Genomic DNA, 22578 nt, shown 5'->3' on the forward strand with positions numbered 1-22578 from the left:
CAAACATGTTTTCATAAGATATGGATGTGATGTTAGGGTGTCAGTAGTTTAGACTTCTGATTCTTCAGCCATCTTGTGCTGTTATTTGTCTGTCTGTGAGAAATCCCTTCAATATTTTGACTCTATAGAAACAAATATAAGTTTTCAAATCTAAACAGTCTCTTAGATGCAATGGGACATATATGCCTTCAGGGAAATTGCCTTCAAGAAAATATTTCCCCAAAAATCTTCACCTCCTGCTGCCAAAATATTTGATCTGTGCTACCATGTGATATTACACAGTGCTATACTTTGAAGTTCAGTTTCTCCTTCCATTTCCTAAGACTCTTACCATGTGTAACCCATTACAGGCAGCTCAGAGCCATATGGAAGGTCACGTTGTTTGTTTGGGCTTTACTGCCCTGTTTATTCCGCAGCTTTGCTTGTAAACAGACACACGCATATGAACAGGTTATATGAAAGGTAAGAGCAGACAAAAAGCATTTACACCATTAAAATCCCAATAACCTAAATACACAAATAACCTGCATAACTGTACTTTTAATACATGATTGCAGATTTGTTGCTTTTTAAGCTCCAACTTGTTCAAATTCTAAAAAAAAAGGAAAATCAAAAGTGCAACATCACATTCAGTCAGTCACAATGTCATTGATATTTACTTACAGTGCAAACATAAGCAGAAGGTTTTACCTGTTTAGATTGCTAACTTAATAAAAAAAGTAAGTTCTGGAAGTTCAAAGAAAATAATATATTTTAATTTACTTTTTTAAGAAAAGGAGTATTTACAAATACATCTCACAACTGTTTGTAGCAGCCTATTGAAAATCGAGCAGTTCCATATTTTGGATGTTTTAAGTAGCTCTGTAAATGTTTCAGTACATACACATACACATCATTTTTAGAATTACAGATTGATAATGACAGTGCTGATCAACACTGTCACAAAGTTGGGGTATCAATCAGTCATCACATATCTCAAGGGGGTCTAGAGCCATGAGGCAATAGCTTGACCTTCCTGATGCGGAATGACATGACAGCATGCAATTCATTTAGGCTCTGAACTGGGTTGCTGCATTAGTGCAGTACTTGAGGCTTTTCACAGGGGACAACAACACAGCACACTGTATGTTGGAACATAAATGTGAACAAAAAAATTGGTGTTGTTTTGCACATAGAGTCTATGTAAATAAATACCACAAAAGTGTGTGTGTGGAAAAATATGTGTGTGCAGCTTTTAGCTTTTATGCTCTGGAACAGTCTGCTTCAGAACATACAGTGTGGATGCTTTTAAATGCAAGCCTGGCTTTTTTACTCAAATATTTTATGGGCACTATTAATTTATTGCATTTATTTACTGTTACATATTTGTATTTTATTTATCTTATTTTATTTTATTTTTTTTCTCTCATGTTGTGTTTATCATCTTTTAATGATTATAATTTATTTTTGGTTAGTCTCTTATCTTTTATCCTTCTTTCTGTGTGCATCACTGTTATTGTTATGTTTTATTGCCCTCATTTGTTACACTGTTCTATCAACTCAATAAATTCTAAAGCACATAATTTTTGTGACACATTTTTGCTTCATGACTAAGCCAATCCCAGTGGCCACCACTAAAATCCTAACAAAAACGAAACAACCAACACACATACTGTACAGATGACAAAAACAACACAGGTCCGCCATCTAAAGGACTAAAAGTGTATTGCAACAAAGATAATTCGGTGATACATTACAGTGTTACACATAGGACTGTATTGTGTGCGCACGTTCATTTGATTGGTTAGAATTTGTCATTGAACCAGTAATCATGAAAATAGCATAACCATTCTCATCTTGCCTTCTTTCAAGGGAATAAAAGAAGTTTATTTCTAAAGAAAATCAAACATCACTGACTGAAAACTAATGCTTTAAATCATGGCCATGACCTGCAACCATAGAACGTGTCACTTTAATTAAATAATAGAAAACATCCTTCATCTGTGTAATATATATATATTTGTCCTTTCGGCTTATCCCGTACGCTCAGGGTCGCCACAGCGGATCATTAGTCCGTAGTTAATTTGGCACAGGTTTTTTTTTTTTTTTTGCCCTTTCTAACGCAACCCTCCCCAATTTCTACCAGGCTTGGAACCAGCACTGCGCGGCTGGGGATGGAGAGATGGGCTACTGGGGGTTACAACAGGACACATCATTAAGCATAGTAATAAAAGGCAAAAACTTATACAACTATTAGAGATTTTGACTTGTCTGTCTTTATTGGGTTTACTTGGGTATTTTGGTCAGTCTTAAGTGTTTTGTGCAATATTGAACTTAATCCTCTGTATGTAGGCTAAGCTAAGACCTTCATGCACTCAAGTATTTTTTCAAAGGGCTACAGTAAAATGTTGTGAGATGCTGCTCTAGTTATTGATAAAAATCCAACCCCATATTGTTATCACATTTTTCTAATTCGTGTTTTCTTAAGTTGTCCTACCTGTAAATCTAATTTTAAAATACAGAATACTTTGTCAAGCATAATGCAATTATCGTTACCAACAAAGATGCATCCTGGACACCCGCACCTGCAGACAAAACACACATTGATCTAACATATAAAAATATAAAGTTGTATCTTGAAATGTGGATCAGCCGAGCGTGTTTTAAAAGCAAAGTGCCAGTGTTATATGAGGAACTACTGTGATGAACTGCTCGTGTCGGCGGAGGGCGCGCTACAGTGGCTGTGGGCGTGGCAACTTCAATAATCATGAGCGCTAAATCTGTAAAATAGTGCCAATATACTATTATTGTGAATATATGAGCACACCTAAGTAGGTGAAGAGTGACATTAAATAGCCATCACCTAGAATAATAAAATAATAAGGGTTCCCGCACGGATGTCGCCATCTTTAGTAAGGGACAATAAGCCTATCGCTATAACACAACTTCTTGTAATTTGCTGAAACTCGTGATATGTTTGCTTTAAAACGATTTCAAGTATTTATGAAACTATCCTACTATATATCGCCTCTTACGCCGATTTACAGTGGCATATAACAAAAGCTGTGCCTGTGTTTCTATGTGAAATGATAAGCGAGCGGGTTTCTGTCGCCATGTTTACTTTGGGTGACGCCAACTCTCTTCCATTTTCCTCCGCCTCTGGTTGTCAAGAAGATGGCAGCTTCCAGGCAGGCATGAGAGGAAATACTTCTTCACAAATCGAATGAATTTGGATTATTGCCACAAGTTAAGACCGCATACCAGTGTTTTTGCAATTACTGCATCGAAATAAGTAAGTTAAATTCGTAAGTGTTTGCGCTTATTTCGGTTTGTTGTGCTTTGTTGTGACAAACCGCCCGGCCATTTTTCTTGTGGGAGCTGTAGAAGTAGGCCAATTGTCGAAAAGATGGCCGCTTCCAGAGACGGCATGAAACATAATAACATTCTATTTATGCAGTTTTACTCTGGTTAGCTGCGATTTAAGACTGTTGTTGCACGTACAATTATATAAGGTAAATTATGCACGCCAAAATAACATAAAATCGCATTGCATTTAATTGTAAAATTTGGCGACGCTTTGACAGATGCCAGCCGAAAAGCTAACGCTATTAGCTTGTGCAAATTAGGTTGAGAAATTAGCCGCTAGTGCTAACGGAACACAGCTAACGCCAGACTCCGTTGAATGGTAAGACTGTAATGGATGGTTTAGTGTATTCTAGTAAAGTATTCGATGGGAATGCAGACATGTTGTTTTATCAATGCTTGCAACCGCTAAATGTAGATAGAAATACTTTCCAACCGCAGTAACGGCGTTAAATGGGATGCAGAGAAAGCGTAGCTTCCTAGCTACAATATGGCGACTCCCAGAGAAGCATGAAAATAGCCGACGCTTGCTAATGCATTTAACTTTGGATTAAGTCTTTGTTGCAACCAGACGTTCTGCTCTGTTTGCCTACTACTCATTTATTGTGGGTGTTTATGTTGTAGTGTATTTGTTTGCGGATGTGGTTGGGTAGCTTTCATGTATTTTTCTTTTTCGTTCGCTTCCGCCATTTTTCAGACTGGCAGTAGCGTTAGCGGGGGTTTGTTTGGTTGCAAGATGGCTGCTTCCATGGATTGAATTCAATGATTAGAAACAACTGAGACAAAACTTGATGTAGGAAACTTGAGGTAGAGTTTTTTTTAGCACAACTATAATGTATGTATATATACTACATATTAAACGCCAGGGGTTCGTCAAAAACTCGTACTCCGATCTTGTTATTTGCATTAATGAATACATTAGCTACTGCTAGCTGTAGTTAGCTGTTAGGCATTTTGCTGCTTTGGCCGCACAAATTGTTTTAGAAGTTAACTACTGTTCAGTTTTTAATGCTGGGGTTCAGTTTGCAAAGGATAAACTTCAAAACGTAATGATTGAATGTATAATTTGCGACAAAAGCGGCTTTTGTTTTTCCCCTGACAGAAGTCATGTCTGCCCCTGGCTCCGCGGTGTCTGGGACCACGGCGTCGGTTCTGCAGCCGCGGTGGAAACGGGTCCTCGGATGGTCCGGTCCCGTTCCCCGGCCCAGACATGGACACAGGGCTGTGGCTATAAAGGAGCTTATGGTTGTGTTTGGCGGTGGAAACGAAGGGATTGTGGATGAATTGCATGTGTACAATACCGGTAAGATTAATTTTGCATGAATGGCTAACGTTAACTTTATTCATTTCCTGCAGCATACTGCTTTGTTTAACAAATCCACAAATCTTACATGACATACAACGCATTTGTAAAACCAAGTGTTGCTGCTAAAAGATTTCAGTTTATTTGTAACTATTGATTCGTGATGTACAGAACTGAATAGCGTACAGGCCTCACCAGGCCTGGCTCCGAGTCTATTTATCTTAGCCTCCTCTGCTGGAGAAAGGGCATCACTGCACGTAAAAAAAGGCGGGCTAAAATAAAATGGATGATGGTGGTGGTTGGCTAAGCATGTAATCTGCCCCAGTTTCATGTACATTAACAAATTATATTTATATATGCCCATCTTAAAATGCATATGTGGCTTGTATGAATGTTTTTGTTTTTCAGTTTATATTAGTCTGGAGTTAACAGTTTGTTCAAGTTATAACATAGATTTCCTTCATACTTGTAGTACTATATATCTACTAATAAATGTACTCATTATTTTTATTTTTAGCAACAAACCAGTGGTTTATTCCAGCAGTCCGTGGTGATATTCCTCCTGGGTGTGCTGCATATGGTTTTGTCTGTGATGGAACAAGATTGCTGGTGTTTGGTGGGATGGTGGAGTATGGGAAATACAGCAACGATCTATATGAACTACAGGTAATCTGGCTATAGTAGAAATATCTGTTTTTAGGTAAATGTTTATAGAATTTAATCTCCATATATTTAAAATGTTTGAATTCAGAACATTAAAAATGAGTTCACCACAGCACTCAATAATCAGGGTATGTTACTTTCATTTGGAATAATTGTTGTGTAAGCTCATGCAAGCTTTAATAGTAAACTTTTTTTAAACAAAGAATAATTTGTACAAATTGCTGGAACATAGCCAACTAAATGTTACATATCCACTTTTAGATGGCTACATTTCAGCTTGTGTGCGTCAAGGATTATTATTTTGGGGAAAGTACATGGCAAAGTTAACATTTGAATGTTCTAGTTTTTTACGTATTCATATAAATACAATTATTTGATCTTTGTAACTTTACACTTCCCTCACTGTGCTTGTAATATGAGTGTGATCAATGTGATACAACTGTAGTAAGTAAGTGAGTAACAGTAACTTTATGGACACTGATTTTCAAGTGTTGCATAACAATAGAAATGCCGTTCATTCTTTCTGTAGTTTAATTAATTAAATAACTAATATTGTTAGACAGATTTAGTTATCCCTTCACTACAGCATTTCAGTCATAATTCCTTGGGATGAGAAAATAATAAGATTTTCTTTCCATGTTCAAAAATTCTTGTTTATTTGATTGAGCCCTGTGGTTTTGAAACCTAATCCAGTTATCCTACCGTTACTAGTCAGATTGACAGAATAGGAAATAGGGTCAACTTGTGTTATTTATTTATTTATTTATTTAAAACCATTTCTGGTATAAGCAAATCAAATGATCATTTGTTGTATGGACCATGATTATTGTTACAGGCCAGCAGATGGGAATGGAAAAAGTTAAAAGCCAAAAACCCCAAGAATGGCCCCCCTCCTTGTCCTCGTCTTGGCCACAGTTTTTCTCTGGTGGGCAATAAATGCTATCTTTTTGGTGGACTAGCCAATGACAGTGAGGATCCAAAAAACAACATTCCCAGGTACAGATATTTTCCTCTAGCATACTACTGTAACCATTATTTGCAATGGGTTGGCAATAAAATATGAGTGTGACTGATGTCTCTTTTTCCGTTCCTAGATATCTTAATGATCTGTACACGCTCGAGCTTCGTGCAGGTTCCAATGTGGTTGGATGGGATATTCCAATCACTTACGGAGTTTTGCCTCCTCCTCGTGAGAGCCACACTGCTGTGGTTTATACTGAAAAGACAAGCAGGAAATCTAGACTAATAATCTATGGAGGCATGAGCGGCTGTCGGCTAGGAGATCTGTGGACACTTGATATTGGTAGGTTTCTAAAGTGCAAATTTGAAAATTAAAAAAATATATATATAACTTCATGATATTTTTACATCCAGTCAAGACTTAATAGGATTGAACATCATCATCCTAGGAGTGTCTACATTTAGGACAGGATAATATGTTTTTTTTATTTTTTGTTTTTCTTTTTTACAAATTTGTGAGAATTTCCATCACCTGTAGTAACACAATTTGTCACGTTAAAATGAACTGATAATGTTTGTCTAACATCTTACTGCTTGTCATGGCCTCCAGATACTTTGACATGGAACAAACCCTCGGTAAGTGGGACAGCGCCACTTCCTAGAAGCCTTCACTCTGCTACTACCATCACAAACAAGTGAGACAACTTCACCTTGTCTATAAAACATTGAATGTGTTCACTCGTGTTTGAATTCCCAGTGGTAACAGGTTAAGCTTGGTAGCAGCATTTTATTCAGATGTTCATTTTCTCATTGCACAGGATGTATGTTTTTGGAGGATGGGTCCCTTTGGTAATGGATGATGTCAAAGTGGCCACACATGAAAAGGAGTGGAAGTGCACAAACACCCTTGCTTGCCTAAATCTTGGTTTGTCTAATTTTATTAACGCTGTATCTATATATGTATTATTATGATGAGGCTTCACTTGAAAAGAAGCTTTGTCAAATTGGTTAAACTCACGATTACTCTCGTACCACATCTGTAGACACAATGTGTTGGGAGTCAGTGTTGATGGATACTCTTGAGGACAACATCCCAAGAGCCCGTGCTGGCCATTGTGCTGTGGCCATCAATTCTAGGCTCTATGTTTGGAGTGGTCGTGATGGTTATCGAAAGGCTTGGAATAACCAGGTCTGTTGTAAAGATCTCTGGTACCTAGAAACAGGTAGGTGTACTGTAATAAGATTGGTTTCTCATTAAGAGTGATTTCAATGGATTAGGTTGTCAAGTAGTGTAATTGTTTGTAACAATTTTTCCTATCTCTCCAGAGCGGCCACATGCCCCTGCAAGGGTTCAGTTAGTCCGTGCCAACACAAACTCTCTGGAGGTGAGCTGGGGTGCAGTTTCCACTGCTGACACCTACTTATTGCAGCTGCAGAAGTATGACATCCCTGCGACTCCAGCTGCCGCCTCACCAGCCATGAGTGCAACCCCCTCACAGCCCGTGAACTCTCCGAAGAGCCCTGCACCAGCTGCTGCAGCACCCTCTGCGCAGAGCCTACCACAGACAGGTATTACACTAGCAATTGACTCCTCTTTTCCAGATCATTATGTCCATTGTTGTAACTGCAAAAGCATTGAGCTCGAATTCAAATAACCGATTACCCTATTTTACAGCTGTTTTGAAAGTTGCAGCCCAACAGTCAGCCACAGGCACATCTGTTGTCACAGTCCGCCCCAGCCAACCTGGGAAATCCCCAGTCACTGTGACATCTCTTCCTCCAGGTGTTCGAATGGTAGTGCCTGCCCAGACAACCCAAGGATCGGTATGAAAAATATGGCACAGCAAGTTTGTCATGCATAAAATAAATTTATAGATGGGCAAATGTGTTTAACAAGTGTTTACATTTTCTGTTATCAGCCAATTGGCAGTAGCCCTCAGATGAGTGGCATGGCTGCATTAGCTGCAGCAGCTGCAGCAACACAGAAGATCCCGCCTTCTTCTGCAGGCACTGTTCTTAACGTTCCTGCAGGTGCCACCATTCTTAAAACGGTAGCCGTTTCCCCTGGAACAACTACAGTGAAAATGGCTTCTCCTGTCATGGTATAGATCTCCCTAGTGTTTATATTGTGTACATTGTGTGCATCTGTTTTTCGTAGGGCAATTCTTAAAAAATTTTGTGCTTGCAGGTCAGTAACCCAGCCACCCGAATGCTAAAGACTGCTGCAGCTCAAGTGGGCACAGCAACTGCATCTTCTCCTACCACCACAAGACCCATCATCACTGTGCACAAGTCTGGTGCAGTCACCGTGGCCCAGCAGGCCCAAGTGGTGACAACTGTGGTGGGAGGAGTCACTAAGACCATCACTCTGGTCAAAAGTCCCCTCACCATGGGCAGCAGCGGCACTCTGGTAAGAAAACAGGATTTTGGAATTGTGGAAATTCTGTAGCACAGTGTAATTCTTGAAGACCACTATGAAAGCACCCTTTTGATGCTTTCACAAGCATGCTAAAAAACACGAGTTTTGTAAATTGCTTTTTCCACACTTGGTGTTGTTTGTATTATTTCCTTTACTTGTCACAAGACAGTGACAACGTGATCTGAGTTTGAAAATAAGGGGAGGGAGTAAATTTTGGCCTACGGTGACTGCTGAGGAACTCTACTAAGAAAACGGGGAGCATGATGTTAGTGAGCTGCATGACTGTTGGTCAGTTAGAGCTGGAATTAGTCAGAGCCACCAATTTAGTGGTCCACCTTCCCTCTGAACTCCCTGTGCTGTCCGATGTTTTCTAGTGACTCATGAACTTGAGTCTCTCTCCTATGTCGGCAGATCTCCAACCTTGGCAAGATGATGTCTGTGGTACAAACCAAGCCAGTGCAGACATCAGCTGTCACAGGCCAGGCTTCCACTAACCCTCTCACACAGATCATACAGGTCAGCTATCTGCATGAGTGCAGGAAAAAAAACGGGAGGTAGCTTAAAACTCCTGACAGGCACCAGCTGTTTTTTTTCCAAATGGTTATCATATTTTGTGCCTCTCTCCCCAGACAAAGGGTCCCCTTCCAGCTGGCACCATCCTGAAATTGGTGACATCTGCAGATGGCAAGCCCACAACCATCATCACCACTTCACAGGCAGGAGGCACAGGAAACAAGCCTACTATCCTCAACATCAGCGGTGTCTCTCCTACCACCACTAAACAGGGCACCACCATCATTAAGACCATCCCCATGTCTGCTATTATGACCCAGCCTGGAGCTACAGGTCTGAACCTGCTCAAGTTTACCACATACCCCAACAGCTTTCATGTTTCTGACCGAGCTAAACACTAAAAAAATAAGTATTATTTATAACGTTTTTATATTCACACGAACATCTGTATGGAATCATTATCTGTGGTGTTGTTTGGTTGATACTGGATGAATGCTGATGGCCCTCACCTAAGTAGAGGTGCTTTAGTAGTAGTAGATGGTTCCATAAATTGTTTCCTGCTGTGGCAAAAGAAACACTGATTATTGGTGTAGTATGTCTTGAGTCAAGTGGAAATTAAATTTTAGACGTACATATTTATATCATTGCAGGTGTGACGAGCAGCACAGGCATGAAAACTCCTATCACAATTCTTACCACAAAGGTGATGACCACTGGAACTCCTGGTAAAATCATCACTGCAGTGCCCAAACTTGCTACTGCCGCTGGCCAGCAGGGATTGACACAGGTAAACGGACTTCATGTGCTCACTGGTCTTTCTAGATGACATCTTTGTGTTAAAGATTAATTCTGAATTATGTGCTTTTTAGGTGGTTTTGAAGGGTGCTCCTGGACAACCAGGCACTATTCTACGCACTGTACCAATGAGTACAGTGGGTGGTGTACGACTTGTTACACCAGTGACGGTGTCTGCCGTTAAGCCCACTGTAACCACATTGGTTGTAAAGGGGACTACTGGTAAGAGTTAGTGTTTTTTTTTTTTTTTTTTAATAATTAAATACTGATTGGCATTCATACCATTATCTCCTTATGTAGTCTGTGATAACTACTGATTCTCTCATTAGACTTTGCAACATACTCTGGTTCCATGGTTCACAGCAATTAATGCCACTTATCTTTCAAGGTGTCACCACTCTTGGGACCGTTAGCGGTACAGTCTCTACTAGCCTGGCAGGAGGCACTGTAGACAGTTCTAATGCCTCCCTGGTTACTCCAATCACCACACTGGGAACCATTTCTACCCTGTCCAGCCAGGTCATCAGCCCAGCTTCCATAACTGTGTCAGCGGCACAGACCAGCCTGACCTCTGCCTCTGCACTGCCCTCCTCAACAATCACAGTGCAGGTAAATTTCAGCAGCCTGTCAGCTTTCAGGTGGCATTTATGCATCATGAGCTTTTACTTTCTACATGAAAAAAAAACTACAAAACTTGAAAATGTTGATGAATTTTGCTGAGAGTAGAGTAAGAATTGCTTTAGTATGAAATATGCTGTCCTCTTTCCAGAACCAGCCCACCCAGGTGACTCTGATCACCACTCCTAGTGGAGTGGAAGCTCAACCAGTACAGGATTTACCAGTGTCCATCTTGGCTTCACCCACCTCTGAGCAGCCTAGCTCCACTGAGGCTGGAACAGCCGGAGAGGGTTCTGGGACAGTCACCCTGGTCTGCTCTAACCCGCCCTGTGAGACCCATGAGACAGGAACAACCAACACAGCTACCACCTCTTCTGCCACAATGGGAGCGGGACAGGTCTGCTCTAATCCACCATGTGAGACCCATGAAACGGGCACCACGAACACAGCCACGACTGCATGTTCAAACATGTCTGCACTGCGTGTGTGTTCTAACCCACCATGCGAGACCCACGAAACTGGGACAACTAACACAGCTACTACAGCCTCTGCTAACATGGGGACAGTCCAGCAGGTGTGCTCCAATCCACCTTGTGAGACCCATGTGACAGGCACCACCAACACAGCCACCCAGGCATCGTCAAACATGAATGCAGGCCAAACAGGCACAGTGCAGAGAGTGTGCTCCAACCCACCCTGTGAAACCCATGAGACGGGGACCACCAACACCCCATCCACAGCCACCTCTAGCATGGGAAGTGAGCAGACCAGCACAGCAACAGGGCTGGTGCAGAGGTGCTCCAACCCACCCTGTGAAACCCATGAGACGGGGACCACCAACACCCCATCCACAGCCACCTCTAGCATGGGAAGTGAGCAGACCAGCACAGCAACAGGGCTGGTGCAGAGGTGCTCCAACCCACCCTGTGAAACCCATGAGACGGGGACCACCAACACCCCATCCACAGCCACCTCTAGCATGGGAAGTGAGCAGACCAGCACATCAACAGGGCTGTCGCAGAGGTGCTCCAACGCAACCTGTGAAACCCATGAGACAGGGACTACCAACACCCCATCCAAAGCCACCTCCAGCATGGGAAGTGAGCAGACCAGCACAGCAACAGGGCTGTCGCAGAGGTGCTCCAACGCACCCTGTGAAACCCATGAGACGGGGACCACCAACACCCCATCCACAGCCACCTCCAGCATGGGAAGTGAGCAGACCAGCACAGCAACAGGGCTGTCGCAGAGGTGCTCCAACCCACCCTGTGAAACCCATGAGACCGGGACCACCAACACCCCATCCACAGCCACCTCCAGCATGGGAGGTGAGCAGACAAACACAGCAACAGGGCTGGTGCAGAGGGTGTGCTCCAACCCACCCTGTGAAACACACGAGACTGGAACCACCAACACAGCCACCACTGCCACCTGCAGCATGGAGACAGGCGAAGGCACAGGTATAGATACGCTGTATGATAGTATAACTCCTAATAACTCAGCTGACTAGGATTTAGCTGCAGCTTTTTTACACGCATGATGATGTTTTAAAGGACAAAACAGAAATACTTTGACAGAAATGCAGACCTGCTTCATGGGTAGATGCTTGTGTGACATCAAAGTAATGATACAAAATAATTGTTAGGAAGTCAAATTTGAATTGTGTTTTTCATATTTGCCCAGCAGCCCAGCAAACAGAGGAGGCTGCAGAAGGTACCAGCAGTACAGAAGTGGCCTGTACTACTGCAGCAACTGGCCTTGTGACCACCACCCAGGGCAGGGCCATCACAACTGTCACACAGTCCACACCCGCTCCTGGACCCTCAGTACCAGTAAGAATTGCAAAAATTTAATGACAGAGTTAGAAGAACGGCTAATGCCAGCAGATCATGTGTCTTGTCTTTATGCCCAAATGATCAGTTGCAATGTACGAGAAACATAACGCTAACTCTTCTTCCTTATAAAATGTATTTATTTTGTCTCTCTCCAGTCAATTTCATCAATCACAGAGGGTGTGAGTACAGCTGCCAGCTCCACAGATGAACCCATGCATACTGATGAGGCAGCATCAGCAGAAGCTGCACCTGCTGAGGAGGGAGCCACTGCTATGGAGACGCAAGCAGAAGTAAATGCAGTACACAGTCACAGAAAGACATTACATTATTACATCTACAATATTAATGCAACCCTACAGTCAATTAATAGAGCTGTTGTAATGTGTTCGTTCAGGGAGAAGCAGCAGCAGCAGCAACAGCGTTGAACTTGCCCTCAGAGCTGATGTCGGAGGGTCAGGGAGCTACGCTCATGGTGACTGGGCTGTCGGATGAGGAACTGGCTGTTACTGCAGCAGCAGAGGCCGCTGCTCAGGCAGCAGCCACAGAAGAAGCCCAAGCCCTTGCTATCCAGGCGGTACTACAGGCAGCTCAGCAAGCTGTAATGAGTAAGTTGGTTTATTTTGACCAGCTACACCAAGAGCTTACTGTAAAGAAATGTCAGTGAGTGTATAAGAATGTATATTTGACTTCCAAATACTATTGTTATTAATACTATTGTTGTGTTGATAATGAATTTGATATGTGATTACAGATGAAGGTGATTCCACTGGAGAGAGCCAGCAATCCACCAACATCCCTATCATGCTGACCCAGCAGGAGCTTGCAGCATTGGTACAGCAGCAGCAGCAGCTGCAAGAGGCTCAGGCTGCAGCACAACAGGCCACCGTGGACACAAGCTTGCCAACTGAGGGTCTTGCCCCTGCTGATAGCCTCAATGACCCATCTGTCGAGAGCAATGGCCACAATGAGATGGCTGCAGCAGTCACTAGTTCTGTAGCATCCCTGCTGCCTCGTACCACTGCTGAGAGTAAGTGTTTTTTTTTTTGTTTGTTTGTTTTTATTGACATTTTATTATTTAAGCAGTTGTTTGGTACAGTGTTAACTTTTTATTTATTTTTTAATTTCTCCTTTTACCTCACAGCACTCGCTCCATCAAGCACGTTTGCACCCTCTGTATCAGTCGCAAGTCCAGCCAAGCTGCAAGCAGCAGCCACTCTTGCAGAAGTCGCCAATGGCATTGAGGGAGAGGTGAGTAGTATATTTTACCATTAGTCTTCTGGGTAGGTAAAATATTGGGTTGGTTCAGTAATGGTGAAAATATTTTTTTTTTTTTTCCCTTTACAAACAGAAGCAAGCCCCTCAGCCAACCCCAGTGAAGCCTGTTGTAAAGAAAGAGAACCAGTGGTTTGATGTTGGAATTGTAAAAGTGACCAACATGGTTGTCACACACTTTTATGTGCCAGCAGATGATTCTCAAGGAGATGTAAGTATCCCTGGAGGGTCCTTTTTTATACTTTGATGTTGGTAGGTTACTATGTTCATTGCATCTCTTACGTGTTTTTATTTATTTTTAATTCAATAGGATGATTCTGGGATCATGCCTGACTACAGCCAGATGAAGAAAATGGAGCTGCAGCCTGGAACAGCTTACAAGTTCCGCGTTGCTGGAATCAACGCTTGTGGCCGTGGAGCTTTCTCAGAGATATCTGCTTTCAAGACCTGCCTACCAGGGTTCCCTGGGGCACCTTGCGCCATCAAAATCAGCAAGGTAAGCACATCATTATGTATACAAATTGCATACAGGTGTATACAATATAACTGTGAGCTATGCTTTCAGAGTTTTATTTGTTGCTTGTCCATCCACAGAGCCCAGATGGTGCCCACCTAACCTGGGAGCCACCTTCTGTCACATCAGGGAAGATCATTGAGTACTCGGTGTACTTGGCAATCCAGAGCAGCCAGACAGCTGAAGCTAAGGCCTCCACTCCTGCCCAGCTAGCTTTCATGCGAGTGTATTGTGGACCCAACCCCTCATGCTTGGTGCAGTCATCCAGCCTCTCGAACGCCCACATTGACTACACAACCAAGCCGGCCATCATCTTCCGCATTGCTGCCCGCAACGAGAAGGGCTACGGTCCAGCCACCCAAGTTCGATGGCTGCAAGGTGAGAACAGCAAATGCCACCTACATTTTAGAAAATACTTTCAATAGGTAAGAGAGATATTTTAACCATTTTCTGCTTTGTAGAATCTGGTAAAGATGCCGCCTCTGCAAAACCGGCCCCCAAAAGACCAGGCACCTCTCCTGATACGTAAGTACAGTGTTCATGTTTCCTACTGTCCACACAGGCTCAGCTTTAACATGGCACCAATAAATAAAATATGCTCTACTTACTTTGGTTTTATGTGTCCTCCTGCAGTAAGCCTACTGGTCCAAAGAAAGCACGGACGGATCAATGAGGTTGCCCAGAGACCCCTCCCAGTCTTTTTGTCCTTTTTCCACTCGCTGTCCTTTTTTAATCAGGAAGAGTGACCTTCACCCCCTCCTCCACGTCCTCATCTTCATCCTAATCTCATCCCACCCACAGGTCTCAGATCAAGACAGCAATGGAAGCAGAACAACCATATGAAGCTGAGATGAAAGTCAATCTGAGATGTTTCTGTAGATAAAACCCTCCTTCCTCCTCGTTTTTTTGGTCGTACTATTTTTAGAGCAACACAAAATTAGAAGCACATTATCTTTTTCAGTCACATCCCCTTCCATCCTTTAACATCTATTTTTGGCTTGTTTCAGTAGTTGAGCAGTATAGAGAAGCATTTACATCTTTCACAAACTGGGAGCCAGCCTGAGCGCAATGTTACTTCCCCCCCCCCCCCCCCCTTTATTTTGTGAATCGTGGAGGGATGTAGAGAGAGACTACATAAAATGATTTACAGTGTTGAAAAGGCTGTGGAGGCATTAGTTAAGATGAGAGGAAAAATTGGTATGGAAACAAATAAAGCACTTGTCCTCAACAAAAGGGGACATTTTTTTTTCCTTTCTTTTTTTGCTCAAAACAAATTCATTCATTGAGAACCAAGTCTGTACAGTCATCGTACTGGACTCCAGTCTCCTGGTAATGTCATCACTGTGCGCTTTTTACCCCAAGATGAGGACTGGTGGCTGACACTTTGAAGTGGACAAAAAAAGAATGACAAAGGAAGAGATTTGTAGAGAATGAATGACAGACTTTGCTAGGACTAAGACTTGCAGAACACACAGAAAAAAATCTTGCAAAATCTTCCCAAAAAATTAGCAAGCAATGTCACAAAAGATCTTTTCTGTAGTTTATTTTTGTATTTTTTAAGCTTTTTTTTTTTCTCCTGTGTGTATGTGTATGTTGTGTGCATTTTAAGGAAAAAAAACACATTTTTTTTTTTTTTTTTTTTAAACTGTTCATCCCCATAGTTTGTGTTAATGGGAAGATAAGTGGCTGTGTTGAGGTTGCCACTCTATTTTTAAAAATCTACATTCAGTTGGTTGTATGTTCTTGTTGTTAACAGATGGTAATGAAAGACAGACAGATTTTTGTATTTGTTCCAAGTAGAATCGCAGAGGTTATAGACCTGAGGAAATTTGAAATGGACCCAGAGAGGAGAGTTTTTACTTTGTTTACTATTCAATGCTTGTGTTTTGTTTGCCAAACATGGAATGAGGAAAATAACATCAGCTCTTTCATACCTGTCCCTTAATACCCTGATCGGTTGTCCTACGCTTTTTATGCTCATGAATGTGGTCTCTCACCTCTTTAATTTTTAGAATGGCAAATTATATTAGTAGAGCTATTTTCCCTATCCTATTGATGTATGTGAATCCACTTAATAAATTTTAATTTTTTTTCCTTTCACGGCTCTGTATTTCAGACTACAGATGGTATACAAGCTAAATGACATGTAAATCTGCATGTCTTTGAAAGAGGACGTCTTGGGAAGAAAGCTTACATAGCCGGAGTGTACTCACTTGTAAATTAGTTCGTTCATCGAGCAAGAATAAAACAAACAAAAAAATCTTGGCCTTTTATATAATTACCTGTAACAAACTGTTTTTACATGTTGGTCATCTCTTGATTGCCTTTTGTGTCTTTACTTATAAAAGAAACAAATATATATACAAATATATATATAGGCTCCCTGATTGTTCTGATTTGCTTCTGTCAAGCTGATTCACTGTAGGAGTCTGAATCACTGCTAGGTTCATTACAATACAATCTTAAAGGGAGGTTTCTGACTGGACATGAGTGTATATCTACTTTGTAAGGGCAGATTTAGTTGTGATGGTAATGGCCAGAAAGGACAATGGGAGCCCAGGTTTATGCTTGCCTCCTTTTTCTGGCTCGCACCTTGGTGTCTGTGGTTTCTCCCGATTACTTTCTAGAAACAAACTTTCTCTTCATATGCATTCATAATTTTGTGCGTGTCAGTGTGTCTGTTGAACAAAACTAGACATGCATGCAAAAGCAGTGTATTTTAGTAGTGATGCCTTAAGTTAGACCATAAGCTGAAGGTTCTCAAAAAAGAAAAAAAAAAAAAAAAACATTTAATGAGTTTGTTCCTCTCTCCATGTGGTATACAATTGTGTCCTTTCCTTCCACAGTACCTTTGCTGGGTCACTATTTTTGCACCCTCGTTAGATAGGTCATCATCAGCAGTGCCGAGGTCTCTCTGAACTTTCCCTCCCACAATGGGACGAGTGTTCCTCTCAGCATTCACAGGTGTTGCGAGTTTCTCTCGGCTGTTTGCAGGTTATCTGGAAATGTCCTGTATTTTCCAATGTGTGTTTTTTGTACTGTAGGGAGTAATGTATCTTTTATCATCAAAAAATAAACATGTTAAACATTGAAAGATTTAGAGTCTTTCTTCTGCTACATACAAAGACAGCTAACCAAATTCACCTGTTGTAGGCCATTCCAAGCTGCTCTCAGGAATGGCTGCTCTACATTTAGATCATCTTTAGCGCTTCCTTCAAAGTATTCTGCCCCTATTTCCTCACACCACTGCAGGACTGTCTTGCGGGACACCTGCAAGAGGAGACAACAGTTGACAGCACTGACAGCACAATGCATATGTGGAATAAATGGTTTTAGAGATATTCTCAAGTCATGCCATGTATCAAAGAAGGAAGGTTTTTTTTTTTTTTCTGAATCTGGAACAATAATTAGGGGACAACTATCTGTTAGTCTGTCTTATATACACTGCAAATGTAACTAAGAGAAAATCTAGTATATTAAAACTATTTTATAAAAGGTAAACATTTGGATCTTGTAATACTACATAATTTCATTTACAAGCACCTTTCAAAATACTCAAGGACACTGTACAATCAACAAACAAAACAGATGATAATGACAGGACAATGCAGTTCCAGATTATAATAAGTAAGTGATCTTGAACTGGTAGGTTTTGCGTCTGGATATGAAGACTGGAAAAGAGTCAATGTTTCTAATATCCGGTGGGAGTGTTTGCCAGAGTGTGGGAGGAAAGCGGCTGAAAGCTGTGAGGCTAGCAAGGGGCACGGTGAGCTAGATGGAAGAGGAATATTGAGAGAGCGGGAGGAGTTGGCCATGTGGATAAGATCAGACAAATAAGAGGGGGTGAGTTTGTGAATGGCCTTGAATGTGTACAGGAGGATTTTGAAAGTATTTACAGCAACTTTTAACTTTTTTCACATTTTGTGATGTTACAGCTTTATTTGAAAAAGGATTAAATTAAATATTTTCCTCAAAATTCTACAAATAATACTTTATAATGACAATGTGAAAGAAGTTTGTTTGAAATCTTTGAAAATGTATTGAAAATTAAAAAACGGGGGAAAGGCAAAGGGCCTTTGCTCAATACTTTGTTGAAGCACCTTTAGCACCAATTACAGCCTTAAGTCTTTCTGAGTATGATGGTACAAGCTAACACAGCTATTTTTGGGCAGTTTCTCTCATTCTTCTTTGCAGTACCTCTCAAGCTCCCTCAGGTTAAATGGAGATGAGCGGTGATGCACAGCCATTTTCAGATCTCTTCAGAGATGTTCAATCGGGTTCAAGTCTGGGCTCTGGCTGGGCCACTCAAGGACATTCACAGTGTTTTCTTGTGGCCACTCCTTTGTTATCTTGCCTCTGTGCTTAGGGTTGTTGTCCTGTTGAAAGATGAACCATTGCCCCAGTCTGAGGTCCAGAGCTCTCTGGAACAGGTTTTCATCAAGTATTTCTCTGCCTTCATCTTTTCCTTGATCCTGACTCTTCTCCCTGTTACTGCCACTGAAGAACATCCCCACAGCATGATGCTTTACTGTGGGGATGGTATTGGCCAGTTTAATCTTTGTTTCATCAGACCAGAGAATTTTGTTTGTCATGGTCTGAGTCTTTCAGGCGGGCTGAGATGTGCCTTTTAATGAGGAGTGGTTTCTGTTGGGTCACTCTACCATACAGGCCTGATTGGTGGAGTGCTGCAGAGATGGTTGCTCTTCTGGAAGGTTTTACTCTCTCACAGACAAATGCTGGAGCTTTTTCAGACTGACCATCTGGTTCTCCCTGACTAAGGCCTTTCTGTCTCGATTGTCCAGTTTGGCCAGCTGGCTCACTCTATGAAGAGTCCTGGTGGTTCCAAACTTCTTCCATTTACAGATGATGGACACTGGCACTGGTCATTGGGACCTTCAATGCTGCAGAAATTCTTCTGTATCCTTCCCCAGATCCTGTCTCAGACATCTATGGACAATTCCTTGGACTTCATGGCTTGGTTTGTGCTCTGACATGCACTGTTAACTGTGGGACATCATGTAGACAGCTGTGTGCTTTTCCAAATCATGTCCAATTAACAGAATTTCCCACAGGTGGACTTCATTCAAGATGTAGAAACATAAGGATGATGAGTGGAAACAGGATCCACCAGAGCTCAGTTTTGAGTGTCATGGGAAAGGTTGTGAATACTTATGTACATGTGATTGTTTTCATTTTTTGCTTTTAATAAATTTGCAAAGATTTCAAACAAACTTCACGCTGTCATTATGAGGTGTAATGGCAGCGTGAAGTTTGTTTGAAAGAAGTCTGTGAATACTTTCTGGATGCACTGTATTCATAGGCCTCAATCCAGTTTAAATTTCTTTCAGAATGTCATGTTCTTACACTGGCTAAGCTGCTCCTGACTAAAAATATTGAATGTTTCTATATTGCTTAATACAATAATTGCTTTAGCTACAGCTGTGACTGCTTATACAGTAAATTTGCAAAACACTAGTTTTCACAAGAGACCTGTAGTTTTTTTAAGTGATCATTCTCTTTTCCCCTTACTAGAGCTCCAGTCCAATGGCTGTACAGTATTTCTACTTGGATATGATGTTCTAAAATAGCCCATTATCAGACAAATGAATTCTGCTTTACGACTTTACTATATATAGCCACTATTATTATTATATTCAGTCAAGCTGCCTGCTGCTATTATTGCTCTGGCAATAGCAATTTTAACTTGTAATGTTTTCTCCACAGTGTTCAAATTCATTTGATTGGTTCAATTGAAACAATAAAAATGTTAGAAGAGTTTCATAGGTCTAAATATTAGTGGACTAAACTGCTTAAACACTGTTTGACTTTCCTTGATTGAAAACTGTAAATATTAAAGTCAACTGTTACTTATTGGACTGACCTCCCGGTCCCTCAGGTCAGTCTTGTTGCCCACTACAATAAAAGGGAACTCAGATGGGTCTTGCGGCTCCCCCTGAACCAAGAACTCCTTCCTCCAGTTGTCCAGAGCAATGAAACTGGCCTTGGAGGTGACATCAAACACAAGCATGCAGCAGTGGGCACCTCTATACAGAGGGGTCCCCAGAGACTGGAACCTCTCTGTTCCTGCTGTGTCCCAGATCTGACACGGACAGACACACAGCGGTAAAGAAGGATAAAAATGCCTATTAGCTCTGCAGGCTACACTTATCAATGTGGGAAAGAGAACTCGTCCACACAGGTGGTTTGTGTTTCACCGTGGCGGGACAGGTGGACAGACGACATACCTGCAGGGTGACAGAGTCCCCGTTAATTTTGACTGCTTTGGAGAAGAAATCCGTCCCTATTGTGGCCCGGTACATGCTGGTGAAGCGGTGATTCACATATCTGTTCATGAACGAAGATTTTCCCACCCTGAATAAACACACACACACACACACACACACACACACACACACACACACACACACACACAACAAAGGTGTGATACAGTCCAATATGTCAGACCTTTAATCTTTCAGCTTTTCTTTCAGGACAACTGAATACAACACTTTTACACCTTTGAGAATATTATGCTAGGAGCTACCCTGTTTTATACTAGCTTAAATCAGCGAGTTACTGTAAATGAAAGTGAAACACTGTTGACGGAGACGTTAGTCCAGACTTTCATAGAATCAAAAACGATCGTAAACAGAGGTTGGTAGACGTTACCCGGAGTTTCCTATTAGGATTATTTTCAGAGTTACGGGAGCTTTTCCTTCGCTCATATCCACGTTCGATTCCATCTGCGGCTGCCTTCAGGTGCTCCTCGTAATTTTACCTATCTCTATTCCCACGAGTATCACTGTCAGTGGGCGTATGTTAAACGCCTGCTGAGGTCAGGTTAAACTTAACGTTCAGCCGAGCCGTCTGCACACAGCCTCTATGATCACAAAACTAAGCAGCACTACATGCAACGTGCAAGTCCTCACTACATAGGCTACCTGCAGCTTGTGGTAACGGTATGTTTGTGAAAGCATCATGTATGACAACAGCTTGACTTGGCACATACTTGGCCTCTGCCCTCTTTTTCTGTCACAGTCTAAAGGTGCATCTGTTTTCAAAGCTGAAAATATATAAAATATTTATTATACTGAATAAGCCTACTGTCATAATGCAAAACACATGCAGTCTACATTTTTTTTGCCCCTTATCCCGTGAGTTCAGGGTCGCCACAGCGGATCACTGATGATTTGGCTCATTTTTTTTATTTACACTAGGATGCCCTTCATGACGCAACCCTCCCACACAGTAGCTATATTCGTTCATTTAAAATGTTCAGTCTCGAAAAAACATTTAAAATTTGAATATATTTAAAATATCTAAATAAAACGTGTCATACAAATGTGGCAAATTAAATGGTTTAAAATATTTTGGCTTTGTAAAGCATAATAACATTGTTTATTGCATTAAATATATTTTGGTGAAGCATGTACTTGCAAATGTTTTATTTCTTCAACATTACTGTAAAACAATCGTTGATGCTTAAACATAAAAAATAAAATTAAATACAATTTTCAAAATGTATTAAATTCAATAATTTAATGATAAGAAAATCATTAAATTAAATTAAATGGATTCTACCACTAGAGGGCACTACAGGCCTCAGGTGATTCACCTTTCCTCCAGGACTTCTTTTCTGTTGGGGCTTTCACCAGCTGAAGTGGTGTTATGCTCACTGTGTGTTGAGTTTTCACTACTTGTTTTTAACTCAGATTGCTTATGTTATATTTTCAGATTCAGGTTTAACTTAATATACTTTAGCAGAATACATAACATACTTTCACATCATTAGTATGGCAGGACAAAAAAACCCCACAGCATTTAAAATATACTGCAAAAATATGAATAACATGCAAATGTAATAATTACTGTACACTAAAAAAATGCAGTAGCAAAATTCTGTACGTGCAAATCGTTATCATTTGCAGCTGAACAATATTATGCGCACAAATCACATTTTATTATTTATATACTGGAGACTGAGTTTTTAAAAATGCATAGTAGCATTTCTGAATTTGGGTAAATGTGTATGACATGATGCATCTAAAATATTGTCTTCTGATCTTCATTCTGAATGTTTTTCTCAGTGTAAAAATCATATAGCTTCAGCTTTGGACAAGGTACATATCTGTTGTCAGATAACACCATAGTAATAACATGATTTTAGGATCCTTGAGAATTTCTTAAGGGGATAGAAAGGGGGAAACTGGGTGTTAAACCAACCATCACAATCATCAAGAAATATAATACACTGAAAAAATAATGTGTAAGCAGGTAAAAAGTTAAGAAAAATAGAAAAGTTAATAAATCACTAAAGTTTAACAAGAAATAAAAACGTGCAGAT

General features: G+C 41.1%; 2 protein-coding genes and 1 long non-coding RNA gene across 3 annotated transcripts; 1 reads left to right on the forward strand and 2 right to left on the reverse strand.

Annotated features, from left to right (window-relative positions):
- The first annotated feature begins 3113 nt into the window (after window positions 1-3113).
- hcfc1a (host cell factor C1a) lies at window positions 3114-16334 on the forward strand. Its single transcript, XM_067505474.1, has 28 exons — window positions 3114-3271; window positions 4445-4645; window positions 5163-5311; window positions 6144-6304; window positions 6403-6611; window positions 6879-6963; window positions 7087-7193; window positions 7312-7491; window positions 7595-7837; window positions 7944-8092; window positions 8188-8370; window positions 8457-8678; window positions 9099-9203; window positions 9317-9533; window positions 9851-9987; window positions 10070-10217; window positions 10384-10604; window positions 10765-12073; window positions 12297-12445; window positions 12604-12738; window positions 12843-13053; window positions 13200-13475; window positions 13590-13696; window positions 13797-13931; window positions 14031-14216; window positions 14315-14612; window positions 14696-14759; window positions 14868-16334. Exons 2-28 carry the CDS (start codon window positions 4450-4452, stop codon window positions 14905-14907), a joined length of 5622 nt encoding a protein of 1873 aa, XP_067361575.1. The 5' UTR covers window positions 3114-3271; window positions 4445-4449; the 3' UTR covers window positions 14908-16334.
- Window positions 12565-12943, reverse strand: LOC137127920 (uncharacterized). Its single transcript, XR_010914480.1, has 2 exons — window positions 12806-12943; window positions 12565-12718 (listed from the first exon to the last, which is right to left on the reverse strand). It is a non-coding gene; the product is annotated as an uncharacterized lncRNA (long non-coding RNA).
- si:dkey-13a21.4 (uncharacterized protein LOC494576 homolog) lies at window positions 15323-21122 on the reverse strand. The gene is made up of 5 exons (XM_067505482.1): window positions 20904-21122; window positions 20480-20606; window positions 20116-20334; window positions 17379-17504; window positions 15323-17272 (listed from the first exon to the last, which is right to left on the reverse strand). The coding sequence occupies exons 1-5, from the start codon at window positions 20975-20977 to the stop codon at window positions 17186-17188; spliced, it is 633 nt and encodes a 210-aa protein (XP_067361583.1). The 5' UTR covers window positions 20978-21122; the 3' UTR covers window positions 15323-17185.
- Window positions 21123-22578: the final 1456 nt, after the last annotated feature.

The sequence above is a fragment of the Channa argus genome, chromosome 5 (genome assembly GCF_033026475.1).
Source record: "Channa argus isolate prfri chromosome 5, Channa argus male v1.0, whole genome shotgun sequence".
Classification (NCBI taxonomy): domain Eukaryota; kingdom Metazoa; phylum Chordata; class Actinopteri; order Anabantiformes; family Channidae; genus Channa; species Channa argus.

What these genes read in the sequence shown, in the direction of transcription:
- hcfc1a (XM_067505474.1), top strand. Translation starts at nt 4,450, where the DNA reads ATGTCTGCCCCTGGCTCCGCGGTGTCTGGGACCACGGCGTCGGTTCTG. An exon ending in GGAGACAGGCGAAGGCACAG is followed by an intron (nt 12,074 to 12,296) that starts GTATAGATACGC and finishes ATATTTGCCCAG; the next exon opens with CAGCCCAGCAAACAGAGGAG. An exon ending in CTCCTGGACCCTCAGTACCA is followed by an intron (nt 12,446 to 12,603) that starts GTAAGAATTGCA and finishes GTCTCTCTCCAG; the next exon opens with TCAATTTCATCAATCACAGA.
- si:dkey-13a21.4 (XM_067505482.1), bottom strand. Translation starts at nt 20,977, where the DNA reads ATGGAATCGAACGTGGATATGAGCGAAGGAAAAGCTCCCGTAACTCTG. An exon ending in ATCCTAATAGGAAACTCCGG is followed by an intron (nt 20,607 to 20,903) that starts GTAACGTCTACC and finishes GTGTTTATTCAG; the next exon opens with GGTGGGAAAATCTTCGTTCA. An exon ending in CTGACCTGAGGGACCGGGAG is followed by an intron (nt 17,505 to 20,115) that starts GTCAGTCCAATA and finishes CTCCTCTTGCAG; the next exon opens with GTGTCCCGCAAGACAGTCCT.